General features: G+C 42.3%; 1 protein-coding gene across 2 annotated transcripts in view; it reads right to left on the bottom strand.

The window, feature by feature from the left end:
- Nucleotides 1–847: 847 nt before the first annotated feature.
- The window catches only part of PPP2R3A (protein phosphatase 2 regulatory subunit B''alpha), a 128,662-nt gene continuing 114,265 nt past the window's right edge, over nucleotides 848–15,244 (bottom strand). For both annotated transcript variants that reach the window (XM_084752357.1, XM_084752358.1), the window contains one exon: nucleotides 848–3,856. In XM_084752357.1, coding sequence (XP_084608483.1) covers nucleotides 3,730–3,856 — 127 coding nt within the window. In that variant the 3' untranslated portion in view covers nucleotides 848–3,729. The remainder of the gene's footprint in view (nucleotides 3,857–15,244) is intronic.

Below are 15,244 nucleotides of genomic sequence, written 5' to 3'. Positions count from 1 at the left end.
GTAGTAGCCTGGGGAAGAGGACTTAATTACAGTGCCTTGGTTTTTATATCGTTTTTCTTTTTTCTTTTCTTTTTTTTTTCTGAGACAAAGTTTCTCTATGTAGCCTTGACTATCCTAGACTCGCTCTGTAGAACAAGTTGGCCTCGAACTCAAAGCGATCCGCCTGCCTCTGCCTCCTGAGCGATCGGACTAAAGGCGTGCGCCACCACCGCCCGGCTTGCTTTTCTTTATTAGCATGCACTTTTTTTTTAAAAGTAATGCTGACAAATGACTTAACTAAGAATTTATTGAAGGGACTGGATTTATCCATCAGGACATGAAATTATAAAACAAGACTATGTTTAGATTGGTTATTGCCTTGAATAACCTGAGTCCTCATCATTAGAGAACTTAGTTTTTCCTTTGGTTAGATTCACTGAGTGAATATTTTCATCATGAAATCCTAGGGTAAAGTGTCTGTATAATTGCTTTCTTTAAAAAAAAAAAAAAAGGTAAGGTTATTCCATGATAACCTTACTGAAGAAAAGTAAAGATGTTGAAGAGAATGAGTAGAATTTCCTTTTCCCAAAGGTAACAGTGCTTTTAGAACATAAAACTCAAGACTGGATGGTCTAGACCTAATACTCTGGTTTCATTTTAGATACCCAATAATGTGTCTTAGAATATGGATGAGGTTAAAGTCCTTTTTGATCTGGAGACTCCCTTATCCCTGAGGAGACACCCCAGGCTGACACAGATGGTGGCGTCCTTAAGGCCTAAGTGTTCCCACGTCTTCCAAGAGTTATTCTTGCAAAAACTCAACTTTGCTTACAGGGATTAAAATGAATTGTATCTAAAACCAAAAATGTGTAGTGAACACAACTCAAACATATGACAGCTTTATTTTGTTTGGCAAAAAGGGGGAAACAAGTCATGCACCACCTGTACTCAAAACACTTTCAAAGCTGAGCAAATGATATCTGGGGAGTTAGAATCAGGCTTTCTTTGACATTTTGAACAGTATAGTAACAGATAGACGCAGGGAAATATACAGAGTTTTATTAGTTTGATTACGTTGGCAATTGTGCCATGAAACCCTCCTTTCAATAATTATTTAGATCAATGATTCTCAACCTGTGGGTCACACCCCTTCCCCAGGGGCCACATATCAAATATCCTGCACACCAGCTATTACATTACAATTTTTAACAGCAAAACTATAGTTATGAAGTAGCAGTGAAATAATCTTAGGTCGGGGTCACCATAACATGAGGAAGTGCATTAAAGGGTGACAACATTAGGAAGATTGAGAACCACTGATTTAGATTGTAATTATCTTTTTCAAGGTCCCTGGGATATTGTCACAACCTGACATTTCCAGTTTGGTAGTAAGGAATATACTTAGCTTGATCTTTACTGAAAAGTCAAATATATACTAACTTAGTTCCTTAGAAGCTACATTCCTTGCACTCATTTCTAAGAAAGGAATAGGGTGAAATGCTTGCTTAAAATTTTTGAAAGTATATTTCAGGTAACCCAAATTACATAGTCCTCAAACTGAATGGTGTTGATGGGTTTTGATCAAAGTAAAAGCAAAAGTGTTTGATTAGGGGTGAAGGGGCAAGGCAGCAAAACAGGCGGAGGCTGAGTGCAGTGGTGGTGCAGCACTCTTGTCAGCACGTGAGTGGCCCTTGGTTCTGAGTCCCAGGACTACAGATAAAGGGTTCATACATTTCAGTACAGCTAGTGAGGCCTAACTGGCTCAGCCCTTGGCTCATACTGTTTAAGGGATTGGATTTTTAAGGTTGGATTTTATATTGTGCTTCTTAGTCTCAAATACTCTACAATATATAGAGCTGATAAAATTCTTTAAACTTTTTAAAGAGAAGTATTACCATTTTGTATTTTTATCTGAAATTAAAAAGTCATTTGTCCTTCCTGCTAAAGATTGGGTGGGATTGGTGATAATATCTTGTGATTTTTTTTTTTCCCCCAAGGCAGGGTTTCTCCTGGACTAGTTTTGTAGACCAGGCTGGCCTTGAACTCAGTGATCCACCTGCCTCTGCCTCCCAAGCCCCGGGATTAAAGGTGTGTGCCACCACACCCGGTTTCATAGAATTCTTTTTAAGGCAAGGTTTCATTGTGGAGTCTAGGCTGGCCTCAGACTGTGAGCTCGCAGTCCTCCTTACAGCAGTGTCCCGAGTGCTGGCATTATAGTAAACGTTTATCAGGGTATTTAGGCTACTGTATATAGTGCATTCTCCATCCCCTGCCTTAACTACCTAAATCTTCAGATTTTAGGCATATGCCACTACACCTATGTTTTTTGTAAAATTCTCAATTTAGTTATTACTGTTTTATGTGTGTGAGCTACTAGTTGTAATAGTTCCCAGTTTCTGGATGGTTACGTGGGAGATTAATTGAGTCATGAGTTACGGTAACTAGGGAACTGGAATATCTTGGGACAAGTAGGGTTGCAAAGTGTACATTTCCTAACTCTCCTCCATGTGCTTGGCCTTAAGCCAGCAACGACAGCTAGAATGGAGAGAAGGAAGGCTGTGCTGAACCTTTACAATCACATCAAAACAAAACAGGGATGGGGAAGGGTTGATGGCTTTGGCAGACACAGATAGTAAAAAGTTGCTTTGATTTTAGAAATGACCATTCTTTTTAGTCATTTTTTTCCAGCATGAAGGGTAACAGTAAGTATATGGTAGGGTTTGGCTGCACTGTGGCCTACTGAAAAATACAGGATTCTGAATTTACCACTACAATAAAAAGGCCTTCTACTATGGGTGAGAATTACTGTTTTCTTCCAAGTTTGATAATAGTGAGGTGGAAGAAATATCTGGTGTAGTAGTTTCTTTTCCACAGGAAGTAAGGAATACTGTTGTTGAGTTTGGGCCTTTGCTTTTGGCTTAGTCTAGTACTCAGGGGAGGGGAAGGAATATGTACAGTGAGACGTTGGCGCGGTATGTCACATTCCTTAAGTCTTCAAGTAGGCCTGCTAGAAATGAAGACAGGGCATCAACTGGTTTGTAGATTAATACATCACCCAACAATCGTCTACAAATGTTAAGTGCCAGAGTCTACCTGTCTTCATTTTAAGGATTTTTTTTTGTCTTGAAATTTTGTACAAGATCCACAGTCAGATGTAGAGGCTGTCAGAGCTTGCCAGCAGAGAGAAGGCCCAGCGGTTGGTTCTGATACCTGAGAATGTAAAGTGACTAGCAGTTGGGCAGGTCATAGTGAAGTTACATTAAACCAGGTAAGTTCACGCTCTGTGAACTGCAGTACACATACGTAGTCTCTGAGATGTTTCGGCAGTGCTTTGTTACGACGGCAAAGTCAGTTCTAGAGGCCCCTTTTCAAGTTCCAGAATTTTGACTCAAGTTTTTTGCAAGTGAAGTTTTCTTGTAGGTTCTGTAGGAGCCTGTGGGACCACAGGGAGCTAAACAACACTGAGGCAGCATCTGCTGTGCATACAACTGCTTGGCCTCCTTTCCAGGACAACCTCTGTAGATGAAGGCTGTAGAGTGCTGACTGCAGACTCGGAAGGTGACTGATGACAGTATGTTACTTCCAAGGAAGAGCTCTGCACGAGGTTTGCGGCAAACTGGAGGGGTCTCCTGTGCTGAACTACTGAGAGCGTTTTAGTTTCTAGTGCACTTGAGGAACCAAAGCCTTTACAGAGCAGAGTGCAAACTAGAACATGTCTACACCCCGTCCTTTTTGTGTAGATATTGGCGACTACTCTTCATCCACTGACTGAAGCTTTCCACATTTCTCTGAAAGGCTTGAAGTTACTATTTTATTGCCCTTGTTTCCAAAGTCGGAGGGAGACACAGGTTCATCTGCTTCATAATCTTCAAAGGAGCTGAAAGGACAAAGCAAAAATTAGTTGGTTTAAAACAAAAACCACAGTATAGCTTATAAACACTTGGGTACATGTCAATTGAGCTGCTCTGAGGAGCAAAAGCTTTCTGCTCCTTAAAGCTCAAGTCCACGTTGGGATTTGTTGATGAGCAGAGTTAGGAGCTTTACAGTGTTTACCCTGGTATTTCCACCCAGGGGAACTTAACACTCACAGCGTTTGTATTCGTGTCTCTCTCCTTGGCCCCTATTGACACATTTAGATGTCCAAGGTGTGTCTGTTGAAGACTTGACGTCCACTTGTGGCTTCTCCCCATTCTCTTCATGCTAGGAAGAATTCTAATTCTCATTGTTCCCTTTAGAGCCTACTGATAGCCTTGAAATGCCATGTCTCCCAGGTTCAATATCTATCTCTTGTGAATGACGGTTGCCTGCCCTAAGGTATTCAAGTAAGTATTCTGATAGTAAGTTGAGCCTAGAAAATACATGTGGTCATTGACTGAATTATGTTCTATGTTACCATTACTTGACGACATTGGTGTAGCCTGGTTATTAGGACCTAATATATACTAGAAAAGTGCTTTCTTCTGGAGCCACATATCCAGTTCCCCTTTTTTTTCCCTTAAGCTTTGTGTGTATGAATGTGTGGCCTGCACGTATGTATGTGTACCGTGTGTATTGTGTCTATGGAAATCAGAAGAGGGCATTGGATCCCGGAACTGCATTATAAATGGTTGTGAGCTGCCATGTGGGTGCTGGGAACTAAACTTGGGTCCTTTGCAAGGGCAACAAGGGCACATAACTGTTGAACCACTTCTTCAACAGCCCCCTCTTCCCCAAATTTAAACATTAAAAAGTCTACCTAATGTTTTGGAAACTTACTTGTCATTATAGCTCATGGTGCTTCAACTTGGTACCTGCAAAAACGTTCTTGATTTGTTTCTTTTTTTTAAAAAAAGATTTATTTATTACATATACAATGTTTTGCCTCCTTGTACCCCTGCAGGCCAGAAGAGGACACCAGATCACATTATAGATGCTTGTGAGCCACCATGTGGTTGCTGGGAATTGAACTCAGGACCTCTGCAACAGCAGTCAGTGTTCTTAACCACTGAGCCAACTCTCTAGCCCTCTTGATTTGTTTCTATTCCATTGTTCCCCATCCTTGAGGGGCCATGGATATGTCATGGCAGTGGGATGTGCTGGTAAGGAGGCCATATTGGGGCAGCTTTGCCTTTCCACTAGATTCGAGTGGTATCAAAGTAAACTAGCAATGACACATTAGGACTGCTTGGTCCTGTCAAAATGGAAGACATCTTTCCTCCCTTGGTCCCTAACTTGCTGTGTGGAAGCTGCTAGTGTCTTAAATACCTCAGTGCAGGTCTGAGAAAAAGGCATGTTTCCAGAATTAAGTCAGTAGTGATATTAATTCAGTAAATAATTGAACTGAAATTGTTGAGCTTGAACCAATGCTGGGGTACAATGTAATAGGAATGATGGAAGCAATGATACCAGCCTCTTCCTGCTCTGGTAGCCTGTTGGAGGCCACCTGGGATGCTGGCTAAAGGATTAAAACGTGGGTCATGGAGCCACGACTCTGGTTTTTCTCTGTGTAGCTGTGGCTGACCTGGACTCACTCTGTAGACCAGGCTGGCCTCGAATTCACAGAGATCTGCCTGCCTCTGCCTCCTGAGTGCTGGGATTAAAGGTGTGTATGTGCCACCATGCCTGGCTGAGCTACGACTCTTAAGGTCAGGTTCTAATCGAGTCTGAGCAGTGTGTATCTTTGGACATTACCTAACCCTACTTTAATTTCCTTGACTCATGAGCTCCCAACTACCAGGTGGAGGTGATCAGTGTCTGATACATAAGAAACTACCAAATGTAGCTCTTGTTTCCATAGAGAAGTACTAGGGCTTACTTGAGCATTACTGTGACACCTAACCAACCCTATTGAGGGTAAGATTATTTGTGAATAAGAACCACCCTTTCCCCCAACACCGTGCCAACCAGGTGCTTTAATTCTAGCACTCCAGGCAGGAGCACTGCCTCTTATACATTGAGTTCCAGGCCGGCTAGGCAGGCCTACAAAACAAAAAACCAAACCAGAAAGATTGATTCCTTTTGGTTAGTGCTGTGGAAACCTAGTCAGGCAACACCTGGAGATACTGGGAGGGTCCTGTGGACGTCTAGTTAGTACAATCTAGGGATAGAACTAGACCTGTGCTGTGCCCTGAGGCCACCTCATGATCACTAGCTTCAAACTAGTACAGATGAAGCCTGCTCTACCTCTTATCCCTTCAGCAGCACTGGGAGGCAGGCTGTGGACCGAACGCGTCTCATTTGCACTCTGGGGCAACCTTGGTTTTCCTGTTAATGCTGCACCACTTCACCTGTGCTTTGGAACCACCATGAGGTCTGGCCTCAGCCTCTGTCCACACTGAAGGCCCCGGTACATGTGGCTGCCTATTAGATGACTTTCCTGCTGCCCTGCTTCTCCCCGTGTTAGTGAGCCATGGACCACTCAGAGCCAGAATCCCAATATCCCAATTATGCCCTTTCCTTCTTTGTGTATCTAAATCCAGGCAGCTGCTCAACATACTATACTTTATGGATATAGCTCTGTTTCTGTCTGCCATGGACTAGCTTAGGGAATCCTGCTTTCTTGCTTGAATAATGATGTTTTCTAGTGACTGTATTTCCTGTCTAGAGACTGGACCCTTTGCTGCTGCTATACCCAGATAGCATAGTCTTGGACTTTAATAACAGTGTTTTTCAGTTACCTAATACACCTTTGCTTTCATCAAACTGTGTTCGCTTGTTTATCTGAGATGTCACTTAAAAGATTCTTCATGGGCTGGAGAGATGGCTCAGAGGTTAAGAGCACTCCCAGAGGTCTTGAGTTCAATTCCCAGCAACCACATGGTGGCTCACAACCATCTATAATGTGATCTGATGCCCTCTTCTGGTGTGCATGTGTACATGTAGGCAGAGCACTGTAAACATAGTAAGTAAATAAATCTCAAAAAAGATTCTTTTTAAAGAGATTTATTATGTATATAGAGTGTTCTGCTTGCATACATACTTGCACAACAGAAGAAGGCACCAGATCTCATTTTAGATGGTTATGAGCCACCATGTGGTTGCTGGGAATTGAACTCAGGACCATTTGAAGAGCAGTCAGTGAGTGCTCTTAACCTCTGAGTTAATCCCGAGTGCTGAGATTAAAGGTGTGTGCCACCATGCTGGGCCTTAAAGTCCTGGTTGTGAGTGCTAGTAACATTGTTGCTTAAGTATATGGAAGCATAAATACTTATCTCTGGATTACTTGGAGAGGTGTTTTTAAAATTAAATATTGTGTGTGTGCACAATGGGTGTGTTTATGAGGTCACGTGGAGATCAGAGGGCAACTTTGTGAAGCTGGTTTTCTCCTAGCTTTATGTAGGTTTGGGGGAGCAAACTCAGGTCTATAGACTTTAACAAGCACTTTTCCCTGCTGGTTCATTTTGCTGCCTCCCCCGCTCAAAGACATTTACCTTAGATGTGTAGCTGTCTAGAATGTTTACGAGTGTCCCTGCTACGTATGTGAAAACCAGGAAAAGAGGTCTCTGTCCTCTTCTATTACTTTCTACCTCTTTCTGTAAGATAGTCTCTCTCCCTGAAACTGGGGCTTGGGTTTCTCAGCTAGGCTGGAAGCCACCAACCCACTTCGGAGCTGGGGTTACAGGCATTTTTGGGAACACTTGTCTTATTGTGTGGGTGCTGGGATTCTAAGTTACTTTGTTGTAGAAAACATTAAGATGCTAATTATATATAACGGCATATCCCACTTTCCTCATATATGTCTGTGAATCAGGAACCCTGGTCTTCCTTGGTTCATTACTGGGTTCAATTTTTATGCTGTTCTTTGTTGTGATAATTGTCATCCAGCCATGCTTACCTGCAGTGTTTCCAGCGGTAGGCCTGGCATCATTTATTGGCTATTGGCTGAAGCAGGAGGTAGAGAGCATGGCAAAAGGGCAACCTACGACTCTTGTTAGATGGGGGCAAGTTTGAAGTGCGTTTGGAAGATTATGTGAGGACATCTTAGGGGTGTGATTGGCTGAAGTAATGATGCTTTCTGCCTTACAGTGAGTATCTACTGAGGCACATCCCTAACAAGCTACCAAGTGATGCAGTTGCATACAAGACAGAAAACAGTTTTTGCTTTTAAGAAGCCCACAATCTGGTGGTAAGATGTTTTCACTCATATGCCGGGCTCTGTTGGACATACTACACATCTCACAGTCCATTGTTTACACAACATATTGACTGCATCAGTGGTGCCATGTCCTGTGCTCTGGGAACGAAGCAAGCAGCCTGGGTGATAAGTGCTACTTAGAGCTGGCTGAATTCTCCTTGGAAGAGGTTATATAAATACGGCCATGGCCATAGACGCTATAGAAGTCAATAGACACTGCTTTTTATTATAAAGAACGAGGCCCAAAGACTTTTATGTATCGTCTTTGTTTGTTTTTGCTTTTTAAGACAGGGTTTCTCTGTGCAGCCCTGGCTGCCCAGGAACTCACTCTGTGCACTAGGCTGGCCTCAAACTCAGAGATCCACCTGCCTCTGCCTCCCGAGTGCTGGGGTCACAGGCGTGTGTCACCACCGCCCAGCTCTACATTGTCCTCTTTAAATCTTACAATAGCTTGGTATGGCAGAGGTTTGTGGAGGGGATACAGAGGCTTGGAAACCTGCGATCACACTAGTAAGTGATGGAACAAGGAGTTTAGTATTGTCTAACTCCAGATTTCATGTGTGATGTTACAGACTCCAACTCTACCCAGTGTACTCATAGCTGTACAGTTATGTAGAGCTATATACAACTACCAGTGGAGCTCCCAGTAGCTGCATGCCAGGTGTTTACATGTACCATCTCCAATTCTCAAAGTGACTCTGCAAGGTAGTTAGCAGGATCTTCTGAAACCGAGCCGGAGGAATCAGGTAACCTGCCCAGCTGGAGCCTGGGCAGCTCTGAGTGGCTCCTAAGTCTCTAATACTCTTCCTTTTCCTAACACGGATCTGGCAATTTCTGCATGACATTTATTCACTTATCTGTGTTTCTTCATGAAATGAAGCCCTAGGCCTTTGAATTTTTAAGGCATAAATGCAGCTTTGCTTTTGGACCAATCAGTCAACTGTTAACCTGTGTAACAGGCTTTTCCTTTCTTTTGCTGACATTCTAGCACTCCTGTCCAGGCTGCGGCCGCTGTCTTCCCTTCCCTGGAGACCTCGGCACCCACCCGTGTTCTCTGTAAGCCTTATCTCCCACCACATGAGAAGGGGGTTTGTGACAAGAGCATCTCATATGTCATGGTTGAGTTTCACTGCAGCTGGTGACTGCATCGCCTCTCTTGACCCTTTCCCTGGATCCTTGCCTCCTCTCCTTCCTGTGTGCCTGCTTCCTTTGCATTCCATGCACACAGGTACTTCTTGATCTAATTATATTTTATCTTTAAAGGATACTTTCTCTTGTGTTGACTTAAACATACTATGTATTCAGACCAGCACCCCACTCCCCCCCCCCTTTTTTAAAGCAGGTTACAAAAAATGTGGGTGAGAGGAGCACTAAAAGTGGGCTGGAGAGATGGCTTAGAGGTTAAGAATGCTTCCTCTTTTATTAGAGGACCAGAGTTTGGATTCCAGAACCCACATAACGCCTGTGAATTCCAGCTCTAAGCAATCTAACTCCACCTTCAGGTTTCTCACACAAACACATATGCACACATATAAAATAAGCCCTTTAAAAATATGCGAGCCAGGCTTGATGGTGCACACCTTTAATACCAGCACTTGAGAAGCAGAAACGGTGAGCCTGGTCCACATAGCCAGTTCTACTGCTGGACACGGGTGCTCAGAACTGAACTCGGGTCTTCTGCAGTAACAGTGTGTGCTCTTAAGTGCTCACCCCTGAAGAAAATCTTGTGTTTCTTTTTTGAGAGATTTATTTGAGTTACAACTATTAGTAGTTCATTCCTCTTATTTTCTGGGAATTAACTAATATCAAGAAACTATTATTTCATGTGTATAATTAAAATGCGGGAGTTTGAATAAGAACTGTCTCCCACAAGCTCATCGATTAGATTCTTGGACCTCATGCTTCCCTGCCTGACAGACTCTCACCTCATGCTTCCCTGCCTGACAGACTCTCACCTCATGCTTCCCTGCCTGACAGACTCTCCACCTCTGGAACCATAAGGCAAGGTAAACTCCTTTCTATAAATTGGTCTTGGTCATAGTGTTTTATCACAGCAACAGAAAACTAACTGATGTATTTCATTACTTATAACTTCTTTTTTTTTTTTTTTTACTTACAATTTCTTTTTTGGGTAGTGGAGGGTAGGTGGGGATTAGGTCAGGGCTTTGCACATATTAAGCACACGATACAGCACTGAGCTGCACTGTCAGCCCACAGCAGCTTAGAGTTTTTCACCATTTCCTGTATTTAGGCCCCATTTACTTAATGATGAATATCATCTGACATTTCTTTGAGAGATGTTCTGTGAGAAGTAAAGTTTTGCATCTACGGAACTCCAAAAATGTGTTTTTGGATCTCCCATTTTGAATAGATGCAGAATTCTAAATTCAAAGTTTTCTTTTAAAATATTTTATTCATTTTTATTTTATTTGTATGAGTGTTTTGCCTACATGTAAATTCACTACTCTGGGCAGTGCCCTTGGAGGCCAGAAAAGTGCATTGGGTCCCCTGGTATTACAGACAGTTGTGAGCTGCCATGTAGGTGTTGGTAACTGAACTTGGCCCTTAAAGAGCAGCAAGCCATCTCTGCAGCCCTCAAGGTTATTTTCACAGTAGTACTTGAATGGTATTTATGATGTCCAGCTTGACTGTCAGCTTGAAGGGACACACATCTCTAGGCATGCTTGTGAGGGATATTTTAGGTTTAGGGATTAGTTGAGGTGTTCTATGTGTGGCGTCACCTTTCCGTGGCTGAAGTCCTGGGTTGAATCAAAGGAAAGGAGCTGAGCAGCCGCAGTCATGACCAGGCATGCAGTGTCACCGCTGCTGTAGCTGCAGCCGTGACGGACTACAGCACATGGAGCTGTTTGCCCCTTGCGTTGCTTCTGTAAGGTATTTGGTCACAGATGGAGAAATGTAACTAATACAGTGCTACTCAGTTTCTTGTGCATTCACTTTGTGATAATGTATTTTCTTACTGAAAGATTCTCAGTTCTCTATTAGTTTGTGTGGTCAATTCACTCATGTAGGGGTTGACAAACTATATGATAAGCCAAATCCGTTTTCACACCTGTTTTGATATAATCCATGAGCTAAGAATAATTTTACCAGGCTGGGCGGTGGTGGCATACGCCTTTAATCCCAGCACTTGGGAGGCAGAGGCAGGTGGATCGCTGCGAGTTCGAGGACAGCCTGGTCTACAGCGTGTGAATCCAGGACAGCCAGGGCTACACAGAGAAGTCCTGTTTCGAAAAACCAAAAAAAAAAAAAAAAAAAAAAAAAAAGGAATACTTTTACCTTTTAAAATTTCATCACAGGAGTATTTTGTGATGTGAATTACTATTAGTTCTATTTATTTTAAAAGTTGTATTGGAATGCAGTGGCATGCAATTGCTTATGCATTATCTGCACAGTTGTAATAGTACCCACAAGATCTGAATTACTTGTAACCAGAGCAGAAAAAAAAAAAAGTTGATTCCTGATGATTTGCATCTTTTATTTGGTTCAATAGCTAAAATCCTGGGAATTATTTCTGTTGTTTTCTAGAGGTGTTTTTAAACCCTTGTGTTTCAATAAAAATAACAAGGTTTTCAACTGTGTCCATTTCACTCACTTTCATGCTGCAGTTTTGTTTTCTTTTTCTCTTTTTCGAGACAGGGTTTCTCTGTGTAGCCTTGGCTGTCCTAGACTCGCTTTGTAGACCAGGCTGGCCTCGAACTCACAGCGATCCGTCTGCCTCCCAAGTGCTGTGATTAAAGGTGTGCGCCACCACGCCCGGCCCATGCTGCAGTTTTCATTAAGCACATTTTCCCCGTGGGTCCATGAGAGGGCTCAGAGGTAAAAAGCACCTACTTCCAGGCCTTCCAACCTGAGTCTGATCCCTAGTTCCTACAAGGTAGGCAGAATCTATGTCTGAAAGTTGACCTTTGATTTCCAGATATGCACCTTAGCGTATGAACCTTTACAGTTATGTCCTCATCCCAACAGTAAGACAGAACAAATGAACTCCCCCATTTCTAAGACACTAGTTGTAGATGTTGAAAGTGCATTTTCCCGTTCCTCTGAATACTCATTTTGATGCCTTGTTCTGATCTCTGAGTGACTTCTTCCAATGGTGGAAGTCCATACGTTTGTATTACATTGGTATTTCTCAGCTGTCTGGTGTGTGTCCACTTTTCTTTGTAGTTCCCTCTGTTTTACTAGTTGCTCAGGAAGGGGAAGTGGGATTGCTGGTGTTGTCATCAAAAAGAGGATTGGAAAGATGTCTTTGAGTGGCTGCTCTTGCTCTTTAGTTCGCACACTCTGCTTTTGCTTGACCTCTGTGAGTGCTGCTCCTGGTCCTCCCTCCTAGGTTTAGTGACATTCGGGCAGGGGTCACTAAGAGCTTCTCCACATCTGTGACAATTACCCCTTTGTGTTTACAAAGAGCCTTAGCTGTTGGCTCCTCTGGGCTGATCCTGTTCACTTTCCTTCTACTGGTCCACTTAAAGCTTCTCTACTTTCAGGGAGTTCTCTGATTTTTCTTTTTTTAAGCTTTCACCCTCCATTGCCAGAATCTTGCTATATATATCCCAGGCTGTCCACAACTCATAATCTAGCTGCCTGGTCTTGTGGATCCTGGGTGCCACAGGCATGAGCCAATACCAGCTTAACTTAAAAAAAAGATTTTATTTATTTTATGTATGAGTGCTCTATCTTCATGTATTCTTGCATGCCAGAAGAAGGCAACAAATCCCAGTATAGTTGGTTGTGAGCCACCATGTGGGAGCTGGGAATTGAACTGAGGACCTAAGGAAGAGCAGCCAGTGCTGCTACCCGCTGAAACTCTTATCTACATAGTGTGGGAGCTGAAAACTGCAACATGCACCCAGTCCCCCTTCTAATCAGAAGCTAGTCTGAATTAGTATTTTTTGGATGCTTCATTTGTGTCCTAATATGTATTCCGTGAATGCTTTATAAATAAAACCCACGAAGATTTTCTTTTTTTTAATCTGGAACTACTTTACTATGTCTATAAATAGGTTTCAATCCCCACCTTTGACTTTTTTTGTTTTGGATTCTAAAGTCTAATAATATCATGAAGGTAGCTTTTAAAGGAGTCTTTTAAAATTATTAAAATAGTTTGTTTTGGGTGGTAGTCATTATTCCATAACTGAATCATTTTAATAAGAAACTTCAGCCATTTTCATTCATTGGTCTAAACCTTTAGGTTTGCCTTGGTCAAGTCATCAGTGGTTTATGCTGCAGGTTTGTGCTTTTGTGTGTGTGTTTTGGGACTGAATGAAAACGTTCTGAGTTTGCCTTTACTATTCTAGGTAAGTATGCTAACGTTTAGCTCCCCCCTAGCTCGACTTGGTAGCTTTTTAGGGTGTCTACTGAGACTTGCTAATAAAGCTTACTTATGTATTTTCTTCTGTGTCTCCTTTCTATTGTTACTGCTAGTATTTATACTAGGTTTCTTCTGTTTATCCTAACTTTTCTTAAAGTATATTTTCCGGCAGGTGATATCCTATTTTCTATCTTTCTAGTTCAGTGGTTCGAAACCATTCTAATGCCATGGTCCTTTAATGCAGTTCCTTCCTCATATTGTGTAACTGCCTCCCACCCCCAGCTCCAACCATAAAATCATTTTTGTTGCTATTTTGTAACTATAATTTTTCTACTGGTGTGAATTGTAATGTAAATATCTGTGTTTTTCAGTGGTCTTAGGTGACCACTGTGAAAAGGTCAACCCCCAAAAGGGTTCTGATCTAGCTGGTTAGCCTATTTTTAATATTTAAATTGAATTCTTATTGTTATTTTATGTCATTGCTGTAAGGCAACTGAAGGTAAGGCTTATTTAGCACCCCAGTCATGTGACTTGTGTTTTTTAAATTAATTAAGATTTTTTTATTTTATTATTTTGTGGGTATGAGTGTTTTATCTTTGTATATGGTAGGCAGGGCCCTTGGAAGGACAGAAGAGGGTATCGGATCCTCTGAAACTGGAGTTACACACAGTGCTGAGCAACCATGTGCGTGCTGGGGACAGAGCCCTGGTCCTCTGTAGGAGCAGCTAATGTTCTTTTTTGTTTGGTTTTGAGACTGGGTTTCTCTGTGTAGCCTTGGCTGCCCTGGACTCGCTTTGTAGACCAGGCTGGTCTGGCACTCACAGCGATCCACCTGCCTCTGTCTCCTGAGTGCTGGGATTAAAGGTGTGTGCCACCACGCTTAGCTGCAGCTCCTATTCTTAACTGCTGAGCCTGTAACTTATATTTTTAAGAAGTGGAAAACAAGTAAACAAAACTACCCTTCAAAAGGGAAATATCCAAGTCAAACTGTCATCAGTTATTATTAGTTTCCTTTGGGTATATCTGGTTTCTGACCTTGCCTACTCAGGCCACCATCTATGATAAAATAACTTTATACATGAAACCTTCGTTTTATGGCTAAAGAAAGAAAAATCATCTACAGGTTTAAAAAGATACTGACAATACCATGGGCATAGTGACACATGGTCATAATCCCAGTACCAGAGAGGGTCAGGGAGGAGGATCAACAAGTTCCAGGTCAGTCTCTGCTCCCTCCTTATGGAAGGGTGGAAAATGACACAACTTCCCTCAAGGACTATTTTACAACATGTACTAGGCTGGATACTTCCTGTTATCCTGCCTTTCTCTTTGTGCTCCAGGAGGTTGACCTGATGGACCACATCAGGGAGCTCCCTGGTCTTCTGGAGGCCAAGAAGTGTCATCAGCAGTTGCTAAGGATATGAGGAGAGCTGGACGTGTGTCTAGCAGCTTGCTCTCAGGTGAGTTGCCTAGGTTGGTGAAGTTCTAAAACCTGCCAGGTAGCTTTTCACAGAGCTATGTTTTTTGGGCTCTGGTGTTTCATGTCCTTGTCCCAAACAGGAAGATATAAGTGAGGGGATGACAATGGATGTAATCTGAATAAATTATTAAAAAAAAAAAAGACAAAGAAATGCTTCCCCACTGTTGTTCAATTTGAGGGTCTGCATCCATTATTGCTTGGTTTCTATAAAACCCTTTTACGTCTCTGTAGACTCTTTACGTCTAGTTTAAATATGCTTTTCTGCTTGCTTTGTTCTAGAATTCATTCTGTATATTAAATGACATGTATACTGAATGGTTTGTCAAACACCATAATTTGTAGC

The sequence above is a fragment of the Acomys minous genome, assembly GCF_964271855.1.
Source record: "Acomys minous genome assembly, chromosome: 13".
In the NCBI taxonomy this organism is placed as follows: Eukaryota; Metazoa; Chordata; class Mammalia; order Rodentia; family Muridae; genus Acomys; species Acomys minous.
Note: the sequence above shows the minus strand (reverse complement) of the source record. Positions and strands in the feature narration are given on the sequence as shown.